We start from the raw sequence: 27,581 nt of genomic DNA, 5'->3' as shown, positions 1-27,581 counted from the left end.
TGAACACCTGAAATCCTTTCAGCATTTCTGAAATGTTCCCTGTCAATTCCTATCATCCACTGCTTGTTAGCTGCTGACGCTTTTCTCAGTGCCTTGGTTCTCAGCTCTTATACCCCAAATACCACTGGGGAGAGCTGGAGTTTGGCAAGGTTTAGAAGCTGCCTTTGTGTCCAAAATAATGGTTATTCATATAAAAACCACTGGGTGATGCAAAGTAATAGCTGGCCCAGCAGCACTGCTCTTAGCAGGACCTCTCCACCCTTCCCCCTTCTGCATTTGGAGACATTCACGCCGCATTTGGGAGAAATCCAACATCGAACAAGATGACAGTGCTCATGACTATAATGTGCCTGCCTGGGAAAAGTCTTATGCATCAGAGCTGAAATGAGTAACAGGGCAGTGCAGTGAGCATTTTGCTTGCAGTCTGCTGCTGCTTTACTTAGGTGAGTCAGGAGAACGCCACTTTCAGAGCTGACTCGTCGCAGCTCGGAGCAGATGCTCCACTTTGGGTTCGTTTCTATCAGAAGTGGTCTAAGCAACCACAAGTAATTTCCTGAAGTCTGCTAAGTGAAGCAGAGCCCACTTCTATCAGGCCTTCTGCTTCCAGACTTGGAAAGACCCTTTTGAAATCTTTGGACACATTTTCGGCCGTAGGGCCCTTCATACAAACAAGTCTTTTGATTCCTTCTGCAGTGAGATTTCTGCTTTGGGAACCAACAGGTCTTACCTTGAGGACCCAGCCCTGATCACTCAGCCTAATTGTGGAGCTCCTGCTTTGCTGCCTGCTTGGGGCAGGTGGCCCTGGTTTTCAAAATGGGGCAAGCTGTAGGTGGTGCCAGCTTCAGGGACCACACCCTGCTTCATCAGGAGCAGTTCTTCAAATGATAGCTTTCTCCTGGGACCTGGTGTAGCAGGTGGCTATGGAGAGCTGTGATGCACCTGAAGACCTGTAGAAGACAGCTTGCACGCCATCTATCTGGTCTGTACTATCTTAGAAATCTTCCTTTTGGCAAGGAAGGATGGGGAGGGAGAGGGACTTGGCAAAGGCTCCTTGTTCCTTAAAGGCAACTGGATACTCCAATTTGTTTTCCTGTTGTATGTTCTCGTTTACAAGAGATCCTTTTCCCCCCTCCCAAAAGAAGTGTCCCATCAAGTAGATAGCATGGTAACAGTCTGACTGAAGAACTGATCTTTAAAGGTCCCTTCCAACCAAACTGTTCTGTTCTCCTACAGCTACAGCACAGGTTGAAGGTAGAGACACATTACCACGATGATGTGTTATCCTCAAGGAGTTATGACTCGACAAGTATTTGTTCCAGGACAGTAGGGCTCCATCTTGCTCTGGCCCCATAGCATTTCTCAGAAATTATTCACAGCATGATCTTTCCCACCCATTAAACACAAGAGATTTAGGTCAATCCCTCAGGCACAAAGCAGGATGACAACAAATTTTAGACAGAAGCTGAGTCCTTGGAGACCGTGCAAGAGGTTCTCACATTATTACAAGTATTGACTGTGGGCAGAGATCAATGTGGCTGCTTAAATCACTGCTAAGCCAGATTTATTCTTCTGTGTGTGGCACAAGAAGGCTGCAAGTAGCATGCTCTGAATAACGACAAGGCTACAACTGTGCAGGGAGCAAACCAAACCTCCCAAGTGACCACATAGATTGTAAAGAAGTTGCAGAGCACCTTTGCAGCTCTTCTTAGCATTGCTTTATGCTCTCTCTCTTTCAAAGTCTCTCCAGGGCTGGAGGAATCTGCACAAGGCCGGTGCTTCCCAGCTGTTAGCACTCCCCTGGTGGCGCAGGGTGGGCATCTGTGCTATGTCACACTGCCCTGCTGCTGGCAAGTGTTCCCTTTGGTCACCACACTTGTGCATTGCTTGGTTTTGCGTGCCAAATCATCGTTATTAGCGACAACCATCACCTCCAGAAAGTTTCTTCCAAAGCTTCTCCTTTAGGCCTTTTTCAGCCCAGTGCAAATAATCGGCGAAGGTTTTGTGTTATTTAAATTTCTCTTCAAAGGCCTCGGCACCCAGGATGTGTGGAAGGGCTGCGCACAGACCCGCATTCCTTTCCAGAGCAGCATGCATGCCACAACAGACGCACCTACCAGATCTGTATGTACTAAATCTCTGAATACCTACCAGATCTGTATGTACTACAGGCTCAGCCAGACATATGGTTGAATCCCAAATGCCATCAGTTCTCCGAAATAGAATCCAGGACACGGCACTGAAGTCTATAGCATATTCTTATGGCACTTCTTTTAGCTGAAGAGATCCAGCCCATACTTGTTACTGTGACTCATGGTATCTGAATCACTTTAAAATGTTGCGCTGAACCTACAGAAGAAATAAACTAGCAGCTTTATAGACATCTAGACTGTGCTAAGTCTCCTATCTCTGTACGGGGTTGAATGCACAGCCTGACCTTTTGTCTCCTTCCGTCCAAATCTCTTAAATCTGTTTAAAAATTCTAGGCAGAAGTTTGAAGAGGAGGTAAACTATTTTTTTTTTTACGTGTTGTAAGCAACGTAAAAAGGATGACCAGGACAAAATTGATGCAAGTTGCTGCCATCAGTCTGTGCTGCAGCATAGTCCAACCCTTCCTTGCCAATCCTGCAGTTATCTGACACGGTAATTTTAGTTAATGCACTGTCAGGCACAAGCAGTACAAAACCACGCAGCTGTATTTAAGCACCTACCCACTAAAGGAACAAAAATATGCCTTCCTTGGGGCGGCCGTCATCAATAAGCTGTCGCTCCATTTGCAATTCGAAACACATCGAAGCCACGCAGGAAAGCTGCTGTAAACCACACGCCTCGGCAGGCACCTTCGCTTCCCGGGTGGTTCCTGGTGCAGTAGGAGCGCTGCGGAGCGCGATCCACGGCGAGGTGTTGGGAGTGTGATAGCCAAGTGCTCCGCGTGTCGTTTCTTTTTCTGACTGCCAGGTTGGAGGTGCCCCCGGCAGCACCCATCCTCGGCACCGGGAGCTGGCGTGAAGGAAACAGCCGGGGCTGGCAGAGAAGTGAGGTGAGCAGCAGGCATGAGAGGAGCCTCGCTGCTAGGGGCAGCCCAGCCGACCCCGGCGCTGCCCCTGCTTTACAAGCGTGGTGGGCGTGCAGGAGGAAGGAAGGTAACTGTTAAACTTGTGAGAAACCTCCGGAGGGACAGCAAAGGAAGCTGCACGGTACTGTCTGCCGGACTGGATAAGACAAGGAAGAGGGAGGCCAGCTTTCTGCATGCAGCTTGTTCTCAGAAAATCACCATAAACCCTGCAGTGCAGAAACATCTTGCCTTCTGCACTGTGAAATATCCATCCTTTTTCTCTCAGGCTCTTTTTCCTCCTCTCTGTCACCAGCATACCCCACTCCTACTCCGCAATGCAACTTGTGCCAGCGTAGACAAGGTGGCACAGGATAGGCACTACGGTCTGGTGTGGGAATAAGATACCAAAAAAATGCCTACTGTGCTCTGGCCCTGCTAAGTTTTGAGTTGTTTTGTTATTTTTGTATTTATTTATTTTTTGGTCTGACTGTCCCTTGGCTGGGGTTTTGTAATAGCTTAAGGGACTTAAATGTACTTGAGATATATATAAAGACTGGATTTATAGTGGGCACATGAGCGTGCAGTCAGGGAATGAATGGCATACCTCGTTCTCCCTGAGTTCCAGTGCAGATTAGGCTGGCTATTGATCCTCATATACACTTTTAGTTATTTCGCCATAACTTTCTACATGACAGCTCATTTAGGTCTGTTTAAAAACCCAGCCTACACCTACAAATGCAGTCAGAGGCTTTTGTTTTATAGCACTCAGCCTTAACTTCCCACCGTGCCTCCAGTCCAGCAGGAAGGAGCTGTTAGTACGCTTGCTCTCGCATCCAAGACCCCCGTTAAAAGCCCCACCAAGCTGACACAAACAAGGCCAGTGGACTGTACTGCTCAGTGACCAGACGGAGCTGCATGCCTTTCTTTTATCCCAGTTTTCCGTGGCGCCAAGCCTGAGACCAGCAAGCCAAGCCTGACTCACGGGTGGGCTGCCCCGCGAGCGAACAATGTAGATGTGCAGCGAGAGATTAGCAAACAAAAGCCTAGGAGTGTCTCCGTCCAAATTAAGTAACAGATGGACCTGGGCTGTGTGGGGGCTGATAACGGTTATAAAAAGGCCATCACCAGACTGCGGCCAGCCCACCCTGGAAAAAACCCACTCGGTTGTAAATCCTGTGCGCTGTTATAACTGCCTGCGCTAGTAAGGCTTTATTTTTACCAGCTATCATAAAACAGCATGGCTTATTTTAGATGCATGGCTTGTAGTGCTCACTTAAAGGGTTGCCAAATCTCTGATAGACACCTACAAACAGAGGAGATGTGCCTGCCTGGGCAGGGAACGGGGAGCATGATTAACCTACGGAAGGCAAATGCAGTGGTACAGAGCGGTGTTTGGTGCTCCGCGTGGTACTGCCTTGTGCTTTCCTCCTCTCCTACGTAGGTAGGTGATGGCACTCGTTTCTTCTTAAATGCCTGTAATAAGGGAGTCTCTGGCAGTCTCAGCAGGACCAGGACCCCGCAGTACAAAGCTGCGTGGAAGATGATTGAATATTTGCATTCATCTGAAGATGTGAGCATTTCAGGATTTGCTCATAATTCGCTCTTTCTGCTCACCACTAGAAGAAGGCAAGGGAATGTCTGTCTGTAAATGGAGTCGTGGAATAAAATCTTAACCTGTTTAAAGCTCTTAATTTAAACCAGCACCTTAAAGACCTGACTGTATTTGCTGCAGACAAGGTCCATTAGCATCCAAACCATGCACACAGTCCTTTTTTTCCTTCTTCTTCTTTTCTTTCTTTTTCTTCTCCCTCTTGGACAGGAGGATTTGCTGCTCTACCTCCTAATCAGACAGCAAAGCCATTGGTATACATACAGCCTACACACCCCCACTTAGTCGTGAAACAAGTTGCTAGCAAGCAGATACAGAGCCCTGTTAAGACAAAAGCCTCTCTGCAAAGCAGCTTCTTTCAGCAGACAAACATTCCTCCTCTCTTCCACGCAGGGAAGGAAACATAGGTGTTGCCTGGCGAAGACTGCACGGTGCTTTCTGATGCTTTCCCAAGATCTGGTTTTGTTGTGTCGGGTTGCAGCTGCAGACACATTGCTTCACGTATCCATCTGACAAGGCCTTCTGGAGGTAGGAATTTCACAATCTTTGGTTGTGGTTTTGCTCATGGCATCACGGCATGTTTAGGGGTATTAAGGCCCAGCATATCTGCGCTCTCGCAAACACGAGCCTGTTCTCGTGATGAGATCTGCACACCACCTGCTTTGCAAATCCTGAGGCCTGTGCTATCAGGAGGCATCACGAGCCATGCTCCAGAGCTGTCTGAACAGGGAGAGCTCGTGCTTACTCAATGTCTTAGCACAAGCCTGAGCTCTTACTGGACATGTTGAGCTCGGACCGGGTCCTCTGGCAGGTTGTTGTGCCCTGTTCTTCCTAAGGGCAGAGGGATGCTTTAGGAGAGAGGCACGGCTGAACCAGCAGCTGGCGACCCAGTGAGGAAGCTCCTAGGCCGCTGGGCCTAACCTACTTACCCCATCTTGATGAAATAGCTCTTTACCCATCAGGACAGACATCATTCAAGAGACCAAGAGCCAGATTTGCAAAGGTATTTAAATGCTGTTGACATCATGAGGAAGATAGGCATTTAATACTTCATAGATGTGACTGGACGTGCCTTGCCCAACACCTTAATCTAGTCCTAGCTCTCCTGTTTTCCCCAACTCATACCCCAGTTTCTGGGAAAGGACTTTCTGGGAGAGGACAGTGCATATGTGCAAGATAGGAATGAAGCAATATGTGGTTGGATACCTAAAATCTACTACCATAGAGACAGAAGTAGAAAGGGTTAGAGAGTTCAATAGAATCATAGAATATCCTGAACTGGAAGGGACTTACTCAGATCATAGAGTCCAACCCAAAGAAAAGATGGAAGAAGTCTGACTTTGCCTCTCAAAATCTGGAACAAGGAGTAATCAAGAGAGAACAGGAAGGAAACGTAAAGGAAAGCTGTGCAGAGAAGACGCTGTCATTACTCGCCCTTGCAGCCCTGAGTTGTTTCTCCCTTCCCAGGAAAGAAATGTGAGGCTGAACTGAAAGTCTCATTTTCCTTGGGTAAGCATCAGGGAGCACGGCACACAGCTCCTGCATCAGATACCACTAACCAAGGGATTAAGTCTTGCCCAGATCATTTATTTTGCCTTGCTACAGACCTCTGAGGTCAAGCCCCTTGCACAGATGCTTTGGGCTTGCAATGTTACACTGCCTCCAGAAGGAAAAAACAGGGGCAGGTGGCCTTGCCGTGTGGCTCTGAGGGAAGGCCATTAGGCAGAGGAGCTGCTAATTATGTAGGCACCAAGTTTTTGGCAAAAGCCAGAAGAGAAATAAGGCAACAAGGAAATAATTACAGATGACTTGGCTAGGAATGTATTAAAACGGTCACATTGTACTGAGCATTGTTTGTGCCATTTTCATTAACAAATGAACAGCTTAATTACATTTTCACGCTGGGCAGGCTCACAGCCAATACTTGACCATGAAAATTAGTGCATTCACTGAAAACAGGACAGGAGCAGACCTCAAAAAGTCAGCTCATCCCCACCTTGCTTTAGGACATGAAAACCCAAGGAATACAACTGGCTGGGCCCCTGGATGTGTGTGGAGACTCTTGTGCAGTGTTTCCCCGTGATCACTTTCATCTCTTACAGGGCTTTACGTTCATCAGTTAAGCTTTGGTCTCCTCAAATTCAGTGTCCCCTCCAATTCTGTAAGGACATACAGCTCCTGAAACTGAGGATTGGGAAGTTACAGAAGAGTAAGGAATGCACCACATCAGCATGCAGTGGATGGTCAATTCTGTGACCTTACAACAGCAAAAGTAGAGGACAAAAGCGGTGAGCACTAAAGACAAGTGGGACTATTTGCACAGGGCAAATCTGAAACCAGCCCTTCCTGCCTATTCCCACTTGCCTTCCATTCTTTTCCAAGCCAGCCCCAAGAATTGCCATATTGGCACATCCTACATTATTTTTCACTTCAGCAAGTCCCTTTCCTCCTCAAAGTGGCAGATGCTGATACCAAATTAGTGCCAAGTGGGAGGGAACCAGCTGATAACTGTGATAAGAGCCAGAGGCAATGGTCTTCCTCCTGTCCTCTCCCTTCCTCCCGACAGGCTCTCGTGGCAGCAGACAGATGTTAAAGGAAGTCTCCAGGGTACAGTCAGGCCAGTGATGCATGGCAGGGACCTGTGGACAGGCTCAGGGAGAAAGAATGATCTCTAACAGGAAAGGGGCAAGTGGGACAAGTTTGGTTTTTTTTTCCCCTTGTGTGGGAATTTGACTCAAGGATTGCTGAGAATCTCATAAGCCAAAGTGACGTTTTCCAGGCTGAGTGCCAGCCGATGCACAGACTTGGTCTCAGCAGGTATTTGACTTCCACGGGAGCTGGGGTGCTCGATACCTGCCTGACCCTGCCTTTTGATGAGGACACACGTATCAAAAGCTGCCTGAAATGCAAAGACAGGAAATAAGCGGATATGCTATCAGCACCAGGCTTTGCAATGCTCTTTAGTGTCTGGCTGTGTCCCAACCATCAATACAGAGACTCACAGGGTTTTAGCCTATAATCCTCTATTCCTCTGTCTGTGACTCTAATCTCTTGATCCCTAGGTCTCCTCCAGCCTATAGCTTGACCAACAAAGCACAAATTTGAAGTTCTGCTTATCAGAGACCAACCATGTCATCTTCCTGTGGAAAATGGGAGTTGGGGAGAAGTAGCAGTCGCCAGAGCCAGGAGCTGATAGCAGTCTAGGGAAGGGAACGGGAGAGGGCGTGAGCAAGCACACACAGAAAGCATTTATGACAAGGCTGAAAACAGCTCTCCTTTTAAGAGCATTTTTTTTTCTTTCAGATTTTACAGTATCATTTTGCCTCTCTTTTTCATGTGTATAATTCTAGCCCGGGGTATAAAACAATTGTGTAGCTAACGTGTTGCACAGAACATGTACAAATGGATGCTGCCAGCAAGTGACTGTGGGCACCGAGGGAGCGCTCACAGCTGCCTAGGAGCTCGATACCCTGAGCCTGTGAAACCACTGCTGTCATTCCACGCAGGAGACGGCCGCTTCGAAGCTTTGTAACAAATCTGTCAGAACAAAGGATGCAGATTTGCAGGGGAAAACCGCTTTCAGCAGGCCACGCGCAGGCCTGAAGACGTGAGCTGGGGGAATATCCTTCCAGGGGCTGCCCTGAATCACGGTAACAGATCCGAAAGGACTTACCTCATTACCATCAGCCCGAGCACAGGCTTCAGACCTGCAGAGGGAGTTGTGCTGCAGGGTTCAACAGATTTCTTTAGGAAGCACATCGGGAATTAAAGGTAGCCCAAATGAAGTCACTGACAGACACAGATGAGACACTGGATGCAGAGGGAGCACTGCTAGGAAGACGCTGGCATAAATTAGCAGGAGAAGCAGGGGGAAATAAGGCAACGTCAGAGCAAAGGGGGAGGAGGAAAGCCCCTCTGCCCTGTCCCAACCTGGATTCCTGACCACAGCAAGCTTGGTTAGCAGAGCAGAAACGAGCCTCGGCCAGTGAGGTTCAAAGTTTCCTTGTCCTGGGGGAGTTGAGCGAGCCACATATCTGAGAACTTCTCCCAGACCCTAGCTTGTTTTTCTCCTTAAACATCTCTCGCAGCTATTTTTAGCAGAGAATTTTCTCAGCCGCCCGCTCCCAGTTGGGCCCTGGTCACAGCCCTTTTCCCAGCGCCACGGGCCCAGCAGCGGAAGGGTTGCTGCTCTGCAGGGAAGCGCCTTCCTGGCCACGAGCTGTTCCCCAGGTCAGCTGAGCCCCGTGTCACTGTGCTGCTGACTTTGGGGTTTACATGCAGAGCTGCCAGGCTTCCCCTGAGGCACACCAGGCTGGTACAGGCACACCAAATGCTCTCACAGACCCCAAAGCCAGACGCGGGGTTACAATTCTGTGTGTAATTTCAGATGGAGCTAAAGTAGAGGGTGGACTGGACTTGATAACTGTCTGTAGGCTTTTTATGAGTATGAATGGCAAGAAAGGTGGGAAGGAGATGGGAAGAAATTATTAGGCTGACATTAATAACAGGATCTGCTTCTCAGCACCAAAATCTATCTGGATTCCTTCCAGGTCCTCCAAGGGAAACAGTGGAAGCCTTTATTGTTCATAAAAGTTGCAACTAAATTCGGACTGGATGAAGCTTAAGGAAATACCTCTTGGAGGACAACCCTGCCTTGGCTGCTGGAAGCCGATGAGGTAACTCCCTTCCTCTTCTCTGGTTCTCTTGGGGCCCTTATTCCTCCTCAGCCAAAATGCTAACCTGTCCATCAGCTCCTTGGCTCCCCAGCTTCCAGCGCAGAGCAAGCTCTCTGCCTGCTCTGGATGTCTGCCTGTGTGCAATTAGCAAAGCATCAGTTAACACAAAGGGACGGTTCACAGGGAAGCAATAACTGCAACTTCTTTCATCTGGGGCTCGATTTAATACCAGCCTGCCAGAGGCAGGCATTTCACTCAGAGATTGGGGCACGTAGGTGGGCAAATCGAGTAAAGCAGGACCGAATCCCTGCTAATGTGCAGGGGTCCCTGGGGGCCTGAATGCTCTCAGTGGTGTGGGTGAGACACGGGGCGGCTGCGTCCCAGTGCTGCAGAGCTGCAGCGGTCAGCTGCTTACAGCAGAGCCACAGTCAAGGAGGTCCCTCTAACAATGGCCCCTTCTTGGTCAGTGTATCTGTTGCCTGTGTGTCTTGGAGTCATGTCAGTGAAGCGAACAGATTGGGAACATATTTGTACTCCCCACAGCAGTACAGAAGCCAACCCAGGCAGAGGAGAGCAAGCTGGGCTCTTTTCTGCTCCTCGCCTCAGCGCCAAGTTTCCAGCTCTGCTTGAAACCTGTGGCCGAGCCCTGCTTTGGCAGGGGTGAAGCGAGAGGACAGGCAGGGTCAGGAAATACTCTACTTCCAGCTCGTGCTTGCAGAAGTTGGCAGCTGGCTACAAGAAAAGGAAGCCAGGCCGAACTCAAAGAGCTACACACCGCTGAAGGCCCCCACAGGAGATTAAATCTGGCTCTCTGCACCTTTGCCCTTCTCCCTGGCTATGCTTAAACAAATGGGTCCGAGAATAGCATTCACCTGGGACAGCCCACAGATGCTGCGTGAGGGCTCATCCCTTCAAAAAAAACCCTTCAAAAAGCTTCTCCGAGCCTAGCAAGGATCCCAGGAGCCCAGGATTTCTCTGCGACCTTCATGTACACGTTCCAAAACACGGGCACTTAACCTTTGTGGCTCCCTTGAAAATCCCAGCGCCAGCGTTTTATGGATGAGTATGTTTCCCCTAACATCTGCCCCCTGTATCAGATGCTGCCAGAGCCTCTCTCTCTTCTGGCTCTGCTCCCAGCTGAAGGACAGACAATAGGCATTTGAATGCAGTCTCCACTTCCCCTCCCTAACAGCCTGGGGGAGATGGCACACTGGAGCCAAGACAGCACTGAAAGCACAGCCTGCCAGCCAGCGACAAGTCTCTCTAGATCATGGCCTGCCTCTTCTTCCCCTCCCAGTGTAGCTGAACCACTGGCTGCAGTTGTTTCTGGGCAGCCAGGCCAGCTCTGCTGGGCACTAAATCCTGGCAGCATCCCACCAAGCACACCGAGGGAGCCCTAGCACACTGCTACTACGGTCAGCTTGGTCCCCCTCCAAATGCTGCCAAAACCAGCTCACCTCTGAGTTCCCAACCTTGCTGGCCAGGGCACTGGTTAATCGACCTCTCCTGTACCTCTCTGCCATGCCAACTCACCTGGAGACGTGCTGGCTACCTCTTGGGCTTCCCCTCGCTCGCTCCCACCAGCATCTTGCTGTAATTAACTGACCCAGGCGGTGTGCCGGGCACGGAGGAGCAGTGGGTTTGACAGGGGCTCCATGAGAACTGGTTTGGATCTTCCTAAAGAGCCATTGTTCTGCCTTTCTAGAAATAGCTCTGCTTCTTGCATCCCGGAGCTGTTCAGCCTGTTTGGCACTGCTTCTGCTGCTTCAGAAACAACAACAGAGCGAGGAAAAACCTGTCTAGACACCATTTACCTTCCATCAACTCCCATTGCCACATCAAAGCACCACTTCAAACAAACCTACACACTGGCCAAGTAATAATCCCCAGCTCTCCTGTGTCTGCTCCAGCCAGAGGCAGGCAGATCCGTCCCATCGTGCTTCAGAGTTCACCTTTAATCTGAGCTCTTCTGAGAACAGGAAGAGAGAGAGGATGAAAAATCTCATTACAGGACCATCATCAGCAGTCACCTGGCCTCACGCTGCTCAAGGAGGACCCACCTGCTTTCTGCTCAGCACCCAGGTACAAGCAGAAATCTCACCTGCCTCCTATCAGCAATCTGCAAACACCCTTTGAAAAGCAACCAAGTAAAGGAAAGCAATTTTCTTTGCAAACCTTTGCTGGGGCTGGAGCAGGCAGTGATGTGCAGGGTCTCTCCCACTGCTGTGCAGCACGTGGCCTGCAGCTTGCCAGCACGCTGCATTCGCCTGAAATTGGATGAGACAGAGTGCTGCGCTGCAAAAATCCACTAAAGGGCAAGGCAGTGGCTGTGCTGCCATCAATTGTTTCAGACGCAGTTCTCTGCTTGAAAGGGGAATGGCAACGTGAGGGCTGCTCATCATCCCGAGCAGGCAGCTCCGCAGCAGTTTTAAGGGCCAGGCAGGCCTGAGGTCTGCAGCACATCAGACACGTTCTGGAGGGCCCTGCAGCCTGGCTCCACAGACCCCTCACCTCCCCAAAGCTGTTTGCATGAATCCTGGGCAAACTTTGCCACAAACCAAAGATCAAAGATCCTGTGCTACCCAGGGAAACTGAAGTCACCAAGAGCAGCTTGCCCACCACGAGGCAGCAAGTCACCGAGTGGGACGAAGTCAGAGGAGCTCAGGTAAATGCTCAAGATGCCTTGAACCCAAAGGGGCAACAGCATTAAAGGAGCTGGAGAGGCTTTTAGGTCACTTGAGCACGGATTACTTGAAGGCACCTTTGGGGAAGCACCTGGCACCAGCATCAAGCCCTGGCCCTGTGCAGCCTCCCCAACAGCAACATCTAGCTCATTATTATAATAAGGGTCTTTTGAAATACCTTCTGTGTGAGAGACAGCTAAGAAAATCCAGTCTGGCTTTATTCTGTCTCAGGCAGAAACAGTCTTTATTTAGCAAACTGCTGCTAACAGCTCTGTCTCATTAGGCAGTGTTTAGGGAACCAGGCTGCAATTGTTCTGAAGCCTGGTGTTGCAGAAAGCCTTGCTAATGAGGTCTAAAGGAGACGATTCCTCCTGACAGGCCCACAATGACCTAGAAATCCTACTTAATTCCCTGTCAGTGAAAAAGTGCTGAGTAACGCCGAGGTGCAGAGGCACTGGGGGCTGATTTGGGAGGGAGGCTGCGGCCTCTGTTCACACTTTGGGCTGTGACGCAAGAGCTCTAGGGCAGAAAATTCAGCACTGCTCAGCTATGCTGCAGCTCCCCTGACGAAGCAGAGGCTCAGTTTGGTGTGCAGATCAGGGACTCGCTGTGGGAAGGTTTGTATCCCGCTCTGTAGAAGACTTGCCACCAGGCAGAGCACACAGTGTTGGGAGTGGACGTCTCTGCTTAATGCAATAGAGGAGACAGGATTAGGTGCTTAGAAAGAGCATGGCTCTAGCTAGGGTAGTTAGGGCACCTCTGGAGGCCCTCAGTGGCAGCACCTGGATGTGGTCTCAGTGCTTGTCCCCTCTGGATCATTCTTACAAACTGTGCCAAACCCCTGCCAAGACGTGCCTCAATTAACTCAATTTTACCTATGTTCCCAGGCGTTGCGTGCCCAGCAGCTCACAAACTTCACCTGCAGTGCTACCAGCAGAGCCTGTGGTAGGTGCTACCTGGGGAGCAGCATCTCCTGCTGCTCGCTGGCCTCACGCTGGTATCCCCTGGCTCGGATGTGGGATGAGCAGCGGCCACTCCAGCAGGCTGTCCGTGTGCCCCGGAGGTGGTGTTAAGCTTTTGACACATTCTGCCCCAACCACTTTTCCTTATTTCCTTGGAGGAAAATGCAGCAGGCAGGCACAAGCCAGGACCACAGACGTGCTGCTTTCAAGTGGTTTGCTTTCGACAAGCAGCGTGCGTGCCGTGGTTAGCATCCTCTGGGCTGGGTGGCCCGGAGCCAGCCGGGCCAGAAGCTGAGGTGCAGGGACCCAGCTGGAATGCGGGCTGGATGCAGCTGACCTCGAAGACCATCCCCAATAAAGACCCTCGCAGGCATGTGCGAGCCACCTGTTTCAGCCAGCAGACGAGGGACTCAACCAGGAATTCTGGAGCTGAATGCACGGTCTGTTAAAGAGGGGTCTGAAGACTCCCACCCACCATGAAGCTGTCGCTGGTGTTTGCTCCCGTACCGCCTCACAGCGCAGGAATGCATCTTTGCCCACCACGTGCAAGGCTGCTGCTCCCTCACTGCAGATGCATCCCTGTTTAAAGTACAACTCAAATCCACGTGGATGTGGAAAAAAAAAAGATGTGGAAATAAATTCACCAGCCGAAACAACATCTAGAGAATGTCTTAACATCGGTAATGATCCGGGGAGTCCCTCAAACCAAGCCCACCAGAAGCAGGACGCTGAAGAGACCTGGCTGCCTCTGCACCTTATCTGCTTGGGCTCTGCTGGCACAGACAGGGGATCTGCTCAGAGCCATGAGGAAAAGACATATGCTGCGAAAGGAAGGACCAGCTTTATTTTACCAGCCTGTGTTCGCACCAGAAGTGTGCTTTAAAGACTGCCTTGCAAAGCAGGAATTAAATCCAAAGGTGCCTATGCATCTTCCTCGCTGTCATCCCTTTATCAGTTATCTCCAGCCTGCTCGGAGCTAGAAGATGAAAGGATCATAACACCACTTATCTTCCCACTTAAGAACATGCTTAGCAGCTTGCTGCTAGAGAGGAGGATACTCAAGCCTTGGGAAGCAGCTGTAAATTCTGCAAATGGGCTCCCTGGCATTTCTTTGAAGGAGATATTGCTTCTCAGTGAGGGATACAGAAAGGAAACCAGGGAGGGTGGAGAAGAGGGAAGTCTTTGTAGCAAAGATAACTTTGCCTCATGTCAAGAACGTGAAGCTGAGTGACAGATGTGAGACTGAAGGCATGTGTGTCTCAGAAGTGACCGAGGATGAGCCAGGAACTGAAAGGCTCTTGGGAAGTATTTAGGCAGCCAGACTTGTCGTGTTTGTCACTAGACCACAAGAAGCTCCAAAAACACACTCTTCAAGACTGTGCAGTGCTACAGCCAAGAAGCTTAGGGATCCCCTTACATGCTGCGGGCAGAACTCGTACACACAACCAGCTCCATCTCCAACAAACCCTCTGTGCCTCTCCCTTAAGGACAGGTAAGGGGTAAATCTGCTGCCTCACCTCCAGACCCGGCCCTTGTCTCCTCTCTTCCCAGAGCTCCTTGTTATCGTGCTGAAGCTGGGTCCGTGCCTTTGTCTATGCTTAGCAGCTGAGTCAAACCGTCGGAGCTGCCAAGCAGAGTCTGTTCCAAATATTTGTGAAGAGAGGAGGCTCGGGGAGCCCGCAGCAGAACGCCGCGATCCTCCTGGCGAGGAGAACAATCGCTCTCGTGCACCGGCCGCGGGCTGCTGGTGGGCGACGAGCACGCCTTGGGAAGGAGCTCCCAGTCCCTGCCGTGCCCATGGACCACCACAAACTGGGATCTCCAATTCCGTCTGGCCCCTGGCAATGCCCCAGCAATCCAGCCCTGCACTCCCCAGCCCTGATCGCGGCTCAGCTGTTGGGACGGAGAACCCAAGACGCAGTTGGTAATGGGGAGAGGGGGGCACTGGAGCGCCTCAGAAGCTGTTGGCAGCCAAAATGCTGACTTCAAAGGGCTTATCTTGCCCTGTGTGGGAGAGCATGCAGCGCCTGTGGGCAAGGACAGCTGATTGGCCAGGCCCAGCAGAGAATTTTTGAGGGCAGAAGAGAGAAGTTTGTACCTGGGTTAACCTCCCCTCCAGCACGCACGAGGCAGATTTGGCAGGCAGAGCTCCGCACTGCCCTGTTATTTATGGGGTGCTGAGAACTGGCCAAAGTAAAGGGAAAACACCAGGGACGTACGGATGCTCAGCAGCTCGATAGCCAGGGCTGCTTGAGGGAGGACCCAGGAGATGCAGGAGGCGATTACAAGGCGCCCTGGCTTTCATCTCCAGTTCAAAGGCAACTCCATCAGCGCTGACCGAATTGTAGCCGGCTAATAGCTGCTTGCTGGTGCATGAGAAAGGAGCTATGCCATTACCTCCTCGCTCCCTGAGAGACCAGACCCACCCCACCACTGCTTTACCTGCAATCCCAGCAGAGTAGCTGAGAGCAGAGCAGGATACGGAGCAGCACCTCCTCTCTGCTCCCAGATCAATGAGGAACCTCAAGGAGCCTTCACGGCATGCGTGTCCATTCCTCCCAGCAATTTTTTTCCTTTTACCTTAGTTTTTGGTCTCTAAACACCTTGAAAGAACCAACCCACTCCTCCAAGGATGGGTGACTCCCGGGGCTGCCGCAGAGGTACGGGGCATAGTACGAGGCATTGTCCCAGCACGGAGCTGGGACTTCCTCCCCGAAGGTATGCTACTGATGCAGACAACCTCGCCCCGACGGGACGGATGTTTTCCAGGCCCTAAAAATAACTCGCTCCAAACAACATGGTGGGGATGAAGAAATGTTTATCTCCAAGCTTCTGCACAGATCGATGCAGAACAAAAAGATTAAAGCGAAGGTTTAAGCGTGCATTAAAAATAGCTGTTGATAAGATCCTTTTCGGGATAAAAGCTGTTTTGCAGAAGCAGCAAGAACTGCAGGGCTTTGCTACACCTTCCCTGCCGTTAACTGTGTAAGCTCCCGGAAATCATTCAAGAGAGTGTTAGCAGCCAAAGCGCCCCAGGAGGAAGCCCATTAGCAGGCAGCAGCCTCCTTAATGGATCCTCCGGGTACGTGGCAGAGCTGCCTTCCCCGTGGACACTCGGTGCTGTCCACTGCCGCGATTCACGAGCTGTTCGTGCAGCCCTTCTCATGCAATACTCTGGGGAATTCTCCTAAGCTTTATGGCAGCCCAGCAGCACAATGAATTCATCCTTTGGTAGCTTTCACTGAATGAGGACGCCAATTGGTACGGAGAGTTTTTTTTTCTGTACAGCACAACGCAAAAACACACTGATATGTGAACAGAAGCCATACGTGCTACTGGAATGGAGGTAAAACATTAGCATATTATTAAGGCTTTTGTCTTGCAAGGATAGCATCCTGGAAAAACAAAAATATTGTCTCCAAGTCTGATCTTGGACCAAAGAGCAAGAGCCCTGTACATCCATGTACACCTGTACATCTAGCAGAGCCTTGTACATCCATATACACCTTGTACATCTATGTCCACATAAAACCCTTGAATTCTCAGCTGTGCAGCCATCTCCACTTGAGCAGCCCTGAGCCAGCCAGCATAGAGCCACCAGGACAGATGTAACGTGCCAGGAACCTTTCTGCTGGGAGCAAAAAGCAGGATGGCCATGCAGGGCACTTCTTGGCTATATTAACAGGTAAGCTTCATTTCACCAAACTCCCTTCTATGGCAGCATTTACCAGTCTTATTTGTTACTGCTAACGAAACAAAAATTCTGACTTTCTTTAGATACGTAGAATACTATGGGCTACTTCAAAAACCGCTGAAGGACTTCAGGATAAAGCCTTGTAAGAGTTACACACCTTGAGACATATTGGGTAAGACTGTCAAAAATGACAAGTGGATTGCGTGTCTCAGGTAGAGTGAGCAGGAAATTCAGGTGCTTTCAACGGACCTGAATTTTTAGAAATATTGTACTCCCTCCCTCCAGAACAGATTCTATAACAGAGCGCCCCAAGTCGCTTCCCACCTGTAACATGCTGGCCACTACACAAAGAATTGCCCCAAAGGTTATTAAGGTGGGGATTTTCGGCCAAGGGTTGTTGAAAGCACAGCCAAGTAACGGGAACAAATCCCCTTAGACTTCAGTGGATTTCTGCAGCTCAGCAGAAAATCTTACCTAGGCCACCCAAATATATTTTTAATAGTGTGCTCAAAAATCTTGAAATCCTGCTGAACATTGTCAACTTGTAACTTTTAGCCAGATGCCAAAGATGTGGCAAGTCCCTGGCACAGTTTTAAAGTTTCACTGTCCTCAAATGAGGCAGCAGTTTCCAAATGAATTAAGAGAACTCTTAGAAACCTGCTGATCTTACATTTGTGGTGTACTAATCAGGTCCACTGACAGGGGAAGGCTAGGATGTATTCTGGCTTTAACTCTGAAATCCCTGGGATTTATGACTTCAAAAAAAACCACAAAACCTAAAGCATTATCTGAACAGAATTTAATTTCATCTACTTCATTTATTACTGCACCGAAACCTTCATTTCCCCTTGTAACGGACTCTGTTAAGCCCTGTGCTCCACCCCACACGCGGGGCACGACATAACCCAATACCTCATATTATTTTTACCGACAAGTGATTCTTGCACGGCAGAACAATTCCCATTAATATTTCGAGCTTATCTCAAGTACCTGTGGGCTGTCAAGCTACAGCATGTACATAGCTGCTTTTAATTAGTTAATGTCAGCCCCGTGTTGGCTGGCCTCCCATTCGATGGCTGTCACCAGTTTGCAGGGCGGTTCGTGGGGATCCTACCTCCACTGGGCTCTCAGGGGCAGGGGAAATTGCAGAGGTGATTTTTTGAATTTATTTATTTTTGAAAGTTCCATTTATGACAAGAAAAAGAGAAAAAAATCTCCCGCATCTGCTGCATTTTCCCCACCAATAGTTTGGTGGGGAAATACTGTATCAGTATTTTTCTCTGAGCATTTTGAAGGCCTAGTTTAGGATGCTGCTCTAATAAGAACTGGGCACCAGCTCAATTATGCAGCTGTCTCACTGGCTTTGCACTTCCAAGCTGTGCTTTAGACAGCTGAACTTCATCGGGGGAGTCACACAAAGGGTTCTTACAGCATGAAACGCAGCGAGGCAATCAAAGGTAGCTACTGCTGAGTTCGAAGTGATAACACAACCTCAGCTGGCCACTCTTGTGCAGGAGGCATCTTTAATATACACCTCCCTCCACGTTTATCCCCAGGGAAAGCCTGCTTGACCTCCACTTACCCGAAATGAGAAGCAGAAGTTTGCGAGGAGCTGGGGCTATCCTAGAGGCCAATATTCAGGCGAAGTCCTCAAAGTGCTGCTGTCCTGCTCCCCACAGACAGACCCATTTGCTGGTACGTCCCTAGCAAGAATTAGCCTCTCCAGACAATGCCTCTAATCTCAAGTTAATACTGAGGGGATTAGCACTCGGAAGGGGAGTAAGGAAACACAGGCTGAGCTTTCCATCCAAAAAAAGTCAAGGTTTTTCTTATTTTTTAAATTTTCTTCTAACTGCTGAAAACTCTCATGTGCAGTATGAGAACTGAAACCCAGCAGGTATTTCCTCTGCCCCAAGCCCAGCTATTGACTGAACCGTACCCACACAGTAATCCAACCCCTTTGGGTGGAAAATTAAGACTAAGTCCAGAACATTCATTAGTGCAATTAAATGCATTAAATGGTTCTTAGGCTATGCCCTGACTCAGCAAGGAGTGGGTTTTGTTGCATGGGACACACCCTCCACTACATGGAACTGACACTTAGTGGTTGAATTTTGGTTTTGGTCCTGTGTTTATTAAAATGTGATACTCCCTGGGGGTTCAGAGAGAGGGCAAACATCCCTTATCAATTGGAAAAACATACTCAGTTCATATTCCAGTTGATGGAGAAGCCAGATTGAGAATGTAATTATCCTAATTAATTTCATATCGTGAATTCATCTTTTTTTAATATATAAACATCAGTTTCAAAGCAGGCCACCAGCTTTTATGCATAGAGTAGCTGTTTTTTCCTGTTGAGGGACACGTTTGCAACGCGTGCTCTTGTTTTTGCCGAGAAGAACTCCTGAGGACTTAGGATCCTGAAAAATCCTTGTTGTTGCTGTGGAAATTTTCCCCTTGCTAACTCCCTCCCACCACTTTCAGGAGTTCACGAACCTTCTCCGGATCATCAGGGCTTGATGCAATCAACTGTGAAGCATTAGCTCTAAATATACAACTGGGAGGCCAGTGCTGCTTCAACACCCAGCCACTCATCGCAAAGAGCGATAACGCAGCGAGCGCAAGCTGCAAGAGAAACTTAAATAATAATCCAAGAGAGCTTCAGGGGAAGCGTCAGCAAGTGGGGGGTGACGCTTTGGAGCTGGCAAAAGATGGGGGCAAACTGGCAGGAGAGCCAGCAGCAGGCCCACCCACAGCCATTATGCAGAGCAGCTTTTGTCCTTGTTTGTGGAGTTGAACGCAGCTCATTCTGCTTTATTTATTTGTTTAGGTGAGTTTTGGCAGTTCAGCGTGTGTTCCCGGTGCAAGTCCTTAGTGTGCGGACAGATAACTGAAAACCAGCCCCAGCACGCACGCCAAGAGACCCAGGATACAGCTCTCAGAAGGAAAATAAACAGGTCAGTAAAAGAACTGAAGTTCATGACGAGGGCAACATCTCTGTCCGCAGCTCTTTCTCCTCACAAAAATCCCACATTTTATTTTCTGAATCTGCTTCTGCTTCAGTAACCCAGTAATTCTCTGAAATATTCAGAGCAAGAGGGAATGTGCTGGTGTCACGTTCTTTGTCAACAGCTGTAAAGTTGATGCGATCCAAGTACTCTTTGGTGGTGATGCCAGATACTGTTTGCCTGAATAGGAACACCAAGCCCTTCCTAAGAATTTTTTTGAAGAGGTTATTAAGCATCTCGTTTTGGCATGGCTCTCAGAGCTGTTTGACCTGATTTATTTATTTTATTTTTTTTTTTACTGCCTGTTGAAAAGAAAGCAATACTGCAAATACTTCCCATCAGAAAACGACAACAAGCAACTTATCATAACTGCAAGAAAGCTAACAACATTTCCACCCAGTGATTTTTGGCACTGACAGCTGACTCAGAACAGTTGTTGGTGGCTGGGACAGATGGACTTCATGTATATTTAAAAAAAAAAAAAAAAAGAAATAAAGAAAAAAAGATAAAGTACTTCTACTTTGTAGGTTTGGAAAAATCTCTTGCAAAATCAGAATTAAATCAAAGTAAGATTTGAATGCATTGAACTTTAAAAGTGAAATGTGCCTGGGACTGGTCCTATCTGCCCATCAAGGACTATAAATCATCAGCATGTTTTATTTTTATCAAGAAATACTTGAGAATTTTGGGAAGGGCTCCACGGTTCTGCCCTCAGTCCAACACGTGAAACCCTCAAACACCAGCTTGCACCAGAGCCATCGAGGCAGGACTTCACACTGATGTCAGCTCTAAGCCCTGCTTTCCATCACTGACGCCAATAACTTCCGCTGGTATAATTATGACCATGGCATTTCCCTGATGTGCAGAATCTTTAGATGCTTTTAGTGCCTAGAGCAGGGCACGCGCTGACTGCTCCATGCTTCACTGGCTTCAGTTTCATGGCAAAGTTTTAAGGCCATGATCAAGAGATGGCAATCCCTGCTCTGCAGTGCTTGCAGTCTAAGAAACACCTTAAATTTCTAAGGTGTTTTTGCAGTTTGGGATCACAGCATCTCGTTAGCCTTGTCAGCTTCCTTTTCTGCTTTTTTTTTTTTTTTAACTAGTCAGTTAGCATCAAAGGCATCCTTATGGTCTCAGTCCTCTGGGACTATCCAGCACCAAGCACCAGCTTCAGCACAGGTTTAATCTTATGTACTTCTGACAGCCTCACCTTAATGTAGTGGGATGCCCCCGCTATGTAAACTCCAGTGTAGTGGAACAAGCAGCTTTATTCTCAGCCTTGGTTCTTTCTACTCCTCAGGGCTTTTGACCCCAAATTTGAAAACAGATGGAAACCATCACAGGGGGAGGCACGCCAAGGCAGCCAGAACCCACTGCGTTAAAACTGGGAGCAAGCCTGCTACTCGACTGATAGGTGTTCTCAAGCAGAGGCCTGAAACTAGTGTATTTGGCTGTATTTAGCAACTTTTCCTGTCAAAATAAATGCAGAACTATCTGTAGTTCATTTCCAGTATTGCTGCCTTTTAAGCCAGATTCAAGAGGACACTTCAGCACTGCTCACACAGAGGAGGAAGGAAATGAAGCACCTTTCCACCCTGCAGCCCGACCATAGGGAAAAGTTGTGTGAAGTCTGATATTTTTGGCATTCAAATGGAGCACCTGAATCCAAAGTTAGGACCTGGAAGAGTGTGATGCTCCAGGATCAGGTACTCATGATTCCTCCTGCTGAAACTCAGCTACAAAGCACAGCAAAGTGAGTGAAAAGCTGGAGAGCACAGCAGGACCAGCTCCTTGTCCCTCGGGGGAACTCCACCCGAGTGTCTAAGTCACTCCTTTCATTTTTTTGGGCAATACTGCCCAAATCTCACTTCATTCAAGGCCACAAAGGCTCTACAAATCATTTGGAGTTAAAGAACCATTTTGGTTTGCCCTTAGATAAGATGTTTGAAATATTCCAACACACTTCAGGCTTGAGCTGACGCAGTTATTTGTGTGTCTGTGCACACCCGTGCGCAGCCCGGTGTATTTCAGTAGCTGAACTTTCCAAATCAGTTGCTGATTGTCACCCTAACCCTGCTCCATCCCTTTTCGCCTTCTGCCGCCTGCCTGGAAGGGGGGAGGGCGACGTGAGCCCACCGGCTGCTGTCCCCCTCCTCAGCCCCCCACTATTAATAGCCAGACAACAAATGAGCCCGAATTCATTCCTGAGCGGAATTAGCAAATGTTTTTGCAATTAAAACTGCAAACATTCAAGCGGGGCCCCCGGAACAATAGGCGCCTGTGCCTGGGCTTGAATAGGGACCAGTGTCCGCCCTGCCTGCCTGCCGAGGCTGCACATTCCTGGCACCCTCAGCCCTCGACCCGCAGCCTCCTGCCCCGCGCCCGGCCCCGCTGCCTCCAGCACCGCAGCTTCTTGGGGTCGGGAATGGGAACGGGGTCAGGGCAGCGCATCCCCCTGCCCCTTTTCCCTGGGATCACAGTCGGGGTACTGGATCCCCCCTTTTTCCCAGTGATCGGGCACCACATTCCCCCTTTCTCCCCAGAATTGTGACACATTTGGGCACCGCATCCCCCTTTGTCCCAGGGATCAGGCTCAGCATCCCCCCTTCTCCCAGGGACGGGGCTCAGCATCCCCCCTTCTCCCGGGGATCGGGGCACAGCATCCCTCTTCTCCCCAGGACCGGGGCACCACATTCACCCCTTCTCCCCAGGACCAGGACACCGCATCCCCCTTTTTCCCTGGGACCGGGGCTCCGCATCCCCCACTTTTCCCCGGAATAGCGAGCGGGGCACCCCATCCCGCTTTTTCCCCGGGATCGGGACACCACCTCCCCTTTCTCCCCAGGACCAGCACACCCCATCCCCATTACCCCGGGCACCATCCCACCACCTCCCCATCTCCCCATCCTCCCCCCCGGGGACCACCGCATCCCCTTTCCCCGTTCCGCGCTCGCTCCGGGAGCCCCGCACCCCGGCTCCCCCCGACTCCTTCCCCAATTCCGCAGCCGGGGCCGGGTCCCTCCGGGTCGGGGGTCGTTTTAGGGGATGGGGACGAACCCCCCCGAGGTCCCGGCTGCTTTTGCCGGGGACTCACCGAGCAGCGGCAGGAGCAGGACGAGCGCCGGCCGCCGCAGCGCCATGATGGGGTGTGCGGGGCCCGGCCGAGCCTGCGCAATGCCCGGGCGGCCCGAGGCGGGGGGAGAGAGAAAAAACCGGGGGGGGGACCGGGGGCGGCCCCGGGATCGGGATGGGGACGGCGGAGCCGGGATCTGTCCGCTGGGGGATGCGGGAAAGGGGCGCGCCCGGACCGGAGCCTGGCACCGCGGGGAGGGGAGGGAGGAAAAGGGGGAGATCCTGGGGTGGGGGGGGACCCCAAAGGAAGGGGGGAGACCCCCAGGGGAAGAGGGAGACCCCCCCAGGGAGAGGGAGACCCCCCAGGGAGAGGGAGACCCCCTAGGGAGGATGGAGACCCCCCAGGGAGGAAGAAGTCCACCCAGGAGGGAGGGAGACCCCCAGGGAGCCCCCCCAGGAAAGGGGGAGCCACCCCAGGGAGGATGGAGACCCCCAGGGAGGTGGGAGACCCCCAAGGAGGTGGGAGACCCCCAGGAGGGAGGGAGACCCCAAGGTGGGGGGAGACTCCCAGGGGGGGTAGCAGGCCCCCCAGGAGGGAGGGAGACCCCCAGGAGGGAGAGGGAGATCCCCAGGGAGCGCCCCCCCTACAGGGAAGAGGGACTCCCCCAGGGAGGATGGAGACCCCCAGTTAGGAAGAAGACCCCCAAGAGGGAGGGAGACCCTCAGAGAGGAGGGAGCCCCCCAGCCAGGGGAAGGTCTGCAGGAGAAAATTGGCCCTGAGCAAGGAGCCGTGAAGGCTGGGGGGGGGGGGGGGTGTGAAATGAGCTTGTGGGGCAAGTTTGGGTTTTGGGTTTGGATGTATCCAAGTTTTGCTCTGGGTGGGGTTAATGAGAACTGTGGGCTGTTAATGGGCTATGCTTAATGAGAACCCCCCTAAGAAGTGCAAGGAGTGAGAGTTTCCCCTAAAATGCTGTCTCGTGTAGGACAACGTGCTGCGCTGGACATTTTTGGCCAATTTAAAGCAGACAAGCAGCACAAACTGCTTGGGACTGCAGGAGCCAGGCGGGCGCACTGCTCCTGGGGCTGTGCTGAGGCTGCTCTGACCCAGCCAAGGGCCTGAGCCGTGCCCTGGGACCATCCCAAGCCTCCGTGTGGTCCTCAAGGGCATCCCAGAACCTTTCTCCTTGGTTAACGAGAAGGGGAAAATTACCAGCACTGGACTTGGCCCCGAATTCAGCAGTCAGCCTGGGCTGAGGCTGGCTCACACATCCTGGCAGTGCTGTGATGGGATGTAATGGAGATGCTGGTGATGATGCAGCTGGGGTAGATCGGCCTCAAGGTGCTGATGAGGAGACTCAAAGGGCTGATCCGAGCCTGGTGAAATTGAGAGAGATCCTCTTTAACCTCCAGCAGCCTCCTGCTCGGGGAGCAGCAGAGCTGAGGAAGAGGGACCAGGCAGGGACGTGGTGTGCGGGCTCCTCCAGCCCCTCTGCACCCTGTGAAGGGGAGCTGGATGAGTGCAGGGCTCCTCTGAGCCTCCAAATCCCCCTCCAAGCTGCTGGAGCTTCACCTCGGCGTGCAGTGTGTGTGTTGGTGCAGAGAGGCTGGTTTAGGTCACTTGGCCACATGGATATGACCTTAGAGGATAAGGTCAGGGCACGAAGCCTGGAGCATTGTCTTGTTTGTAGCTTCTTGCTTGCACGGCACACGCGTGGCCATTGCCCATCTCAGGTGCATCAGAGCCAGGGCTTCTCTCCGTGCTGCCTCCACGGCTTTATCACGGCAATGTTCTGCCTTTTTCTCCGCCGTCACCACCGAGGAGCCATCGAAAACGTGAACCCAGCAAGCAAAAGGAGTCACAATAAATCTTGTACAAGAACCGTAGTGCCCGTCAGAGCAGGACGGCAAAGTGCTGCGGTGTAAGACATGGATTTTCACGCACAGACGGAGCTCCCCTTCCGTTCCTTAATGCCGAAACAAGGAACGAGAATAAAATATGTGCCGAGAGCGGCCCTGTGTAGTGCTGAGGTGCAGTCAGGCATGACGAGGGGCTGCATAAACCTGCCTCCTATGATCCCATCATCCTCTGGCGAGCTCCCCATCCCCACTCAGAAGAAGCAGAGGGATCTGAAGGATGCAGGGAGGGAGCACGTGTCTGCTGAGGAGCCCCCCCGAGCTCCAGCAGAGGCTTGAGATGAGGAGAAACAGAGGAGAAAGCATTGCGGGACCCAATGGCGAACCATGGCAGAGGTGATGGGCCATAAGGTTCAGCAGTGGGGCTGGTTCCCAGGGTGTTTGAAGGAGTTTGGAAGAAGGTGACCGAAGGCTGGACTGGGAAAGGAACCCTTTCGGGATTTATAAGGGTTGTGGGGGCACGGTGTGCCCAGTGCTGGGACCTGCAAGCGGCTAAAGGCAGCTCGGAGAAAATGGGTGCCCTTGCCGTGCTTGTAGTGCCTGGAGGCCAAACTGAGGTTTGAGCCCTGCTGGGAAGAAAGCAGAGGCACCAAGGGCTGCCAAGGAGCTGTGACACCTCGGGTAAGCGTGACTGGTGCCCGTCTGAGTCCCCAGGGCCTGCCCCTTTCACTGTCATTAGGTTCCTGCCAGAGCTTCTGCCCCCTGGGCTGCTCTGGGACATGGGAGCTCATTGTGCTGCCCTGGCAGACCTGCAGATGAGCTTGGTTCACTGCCAAAGAAAAACTTATTTATGAGCAGCAGGAGGGTCTTGGGGCCCATGGTTGCTCGCAGCCCCCCTGGGGTTTGGAAGCAAAGTCCTGGAGAGTTTCTAGCGCAGCGTCAGGCTCTGCAGGTAAGAAGATGCTGATTTATTGGTGTGCATCACTTTTGATTTGAGGCCCTCAAAGCACATGGCAGATATGCCACTTACCCAACATCGTTCCCAGCAGCTCTGGCAATAAATACAGGTGTGTGGCCTCTGCTTGTCCATGCCCTGTGCTGCCTCGCTCACCAGGACAGCTCCCGGCGGATGCTTTTGTGCTGCAGCGCTCCAAGCTGAAGGCAGCATCTCTTTTTTTGGCTGCCGTAGTCTAGACAAGTTGTTGATTCCCCAGTGCCACGGACCGTGACCCCACTCCCACACCAGCCCCACCATTTCTCCCCGGTTCCTTTCTCAGGCATATGCTCGTCTATTTTGAACCGTTTGTATGTGTGAGGCTGAGGCGCTCCTAATCTCGTCTCCCTCCCAGGGCGTCAGTCGTACTGGCACGCGCCTTTTCCCCGTCTGCCTCCCTCTTGTTTCTGGACTGCGGATATTTTTAACTCCACCCTCTAATTAGAGGTACTTTTCTCCGGGTATTCTGCACACGAGGGATCTCACGTCTGTGGTCAGCAGGCAGTGAGCACCGGGAATTGGCCCTGCATGGAAACTTTCCTGCTAAATAAAAGAGCTGCCCTTCACCTCCCGGCGGTGCGCCCGCACAGAGGGCAGGACGGGGAAGGGCTGCGCTCCTCAGGGCCTGTCTGCAGCAGCACGGTGGGATAACAGCTATATCGAGAAGCCAGTGAGCCCCTGGAGGGGAGGACACGGCTGAATCCTGCTCCTGCAACCCCCTCGCTGTTGCTGCTCGGAGCTCAGAGCGGTGCAGAGAGCACTCGGAGCCTGGGGCCCTGGGGATGCCCTGAGTTGAGCTCGCTTACCCTGTGCTGGTAGAGGGCTTGGAGAAAAGAGCATTACAAATCAGGCACAGCCTTGAATCAGGTTTCCCAGGTAGGAACCTTGTTCCTTGGCTTCCCAGCACCGTGTTTTAGCCGCCTGGCTCTCAGCATTGTCACATTGCCACAGCCCCGGCGCAGCGAGGCTTGGTGCGCGCGGCCCTTTTCTCTCCTGGACGCACGAGCAGCATCTGGCTGGGCCAGCAGGCAGCGAGCACCCCTCGGGCTGGCTGCATCATACCACGGCTTTCCTGTTCGCAGCCAAGTCCTCTCTCTCCTTCCCTGTCCCCCAGCACGCCCGAGCTGCGGATGATGAGGCCAGCTGGTCATTAGCACGTTACATTGCGCCCAGCCCTTGCCAAGGCGAGCCGGGGAGGTGGCACCAGCGCAGAGCAGCAGGCTGGGAGCTCAGGGTGGTGACCCAGAGAAGGTTTTAATGTGACCCCGGGTGAAGCTGGTGGTGGCACAGCATCACCCCCAGCGCTGGGTGGAGGATTTCGGTCCAAGGGGCTTCTCTGCGTGGGGTGGGAGCAAAGCAGCCTTTGTGCTGGAGGAAAGGGGGTGCTTTGTCTCTGTCCCAGCCCCAGGAGCAGTTCTCCAACACACTGAAAGCTGTTAGAGAAAAAGGGGCTCCCAGTGCCTGAGCAATTCCTGGGCAAACTCCCCTCAGGGCTCGTGCAGGATCCTGCCATCCCCTGCTTCATCTCAGCAGCCCACAGCACTGAGAAGCTCGGCTTGAATTTATTTCAGTTCTTGAACGAAGCCAAGGCATAGAGAGGGAAAAACATTTTCCTATGGATGTCCTGCAGAGCGTGGGGCTCGCAGAGTCTTACTGCTGGTGTCCTGGTGCTGCAGGAGCTGCCCCGACTCCCCAGCATCGTGGCAGGAGAGCATTCAGGTCCCCAAATCCTTGTCACCACACCCTGCTGGTGAGGACAGCCGGCTCTGGCAGCACCTCTCGCTGCCTCCCAGCAAACCTCCCCCCTGTAATCACCTGTGCTCCTTCCCTTCCTGTGCTGCTGTTTTTTCTGGCTCCTGGTGCTCGTGCTGATGTGGCAGAGCAGCTTTTTCTGCGAGCCGAGCTTTCCAAACTCCCCGCGATTGTTTTGACATGCGTGACTAGCAGCCGACATGTCAGCCAAGGGTCTCCCACCA

At 51.5% G+C, this 27,581-nt stretch overlaps 1 protein-coding gene and 1 long non-coding RNA gene across 11 annotated transcripts in view; one reads left to right on the top strand and one right to left on the bottom strand.

Moving 5' to 3' along the window:
- Window positions 1-22,909, bottom strand: part of JAM3 (junctional adhesion molecule 3) — a 32,976-nt gene extending 10,067 nt beyond the window's left edge. Inside the window, exon 1 of the mRNA XM_027444289.3 lies at window positions 22,780-22,909. Coding sequence (XP_027300090.2) covers window positions 22,780-22,825 — 46 coding nt within the window. The 5' untranslated portion in view covers window positions 22,826-22,909. The remainder of the gene's footprint in view (window positions 1-22,779) is intronic.
- LOC106014459 (uncharacterized) lies at window positions 802-21,336 on the top strand. 10 transcript variants are annotated; one of them, XR_005260969.2, is made up of 4 exons: window positions 802-979; window positions 1,234-5,189; window positions 9,212-16,668; window positions 16,761-21,336. It is a non-coding gene; the product is annotated as an uncharacterized lncRNA (long non-coding RNA). The 10 variants fall into 10 exon arrangements; XR_005260967.2 differs by having other exon boundaries at window positions 7,965-16,668; XR_005260973.2 differs by having other exon boundaries at window positions 1,234-9,337; window positions 11,043-16,668.
- Window positions 22,910-27,581: the final 4,672 nt, after the last annotated feature.

This window comes from Anas platyrhynchos, chromosome 25 (assembly GCF_047663525.1).
Source record: "Anas platyrhynchos isolate ZD024472 breed Pekin duck chromosome 25, IASCAAS_PekinDuck_T2T, whole genome shotgun sequence".
NCBI lineage: Eukaryota > Metazoa > Chordata > Aves > Anseriformes > Anatidae > Anas > Anas platyrhynchos.
Note: the sequence above shows the minus strand (reverse complement) of the source record. Positions and strands in the feature narration are given on the sequence as shown.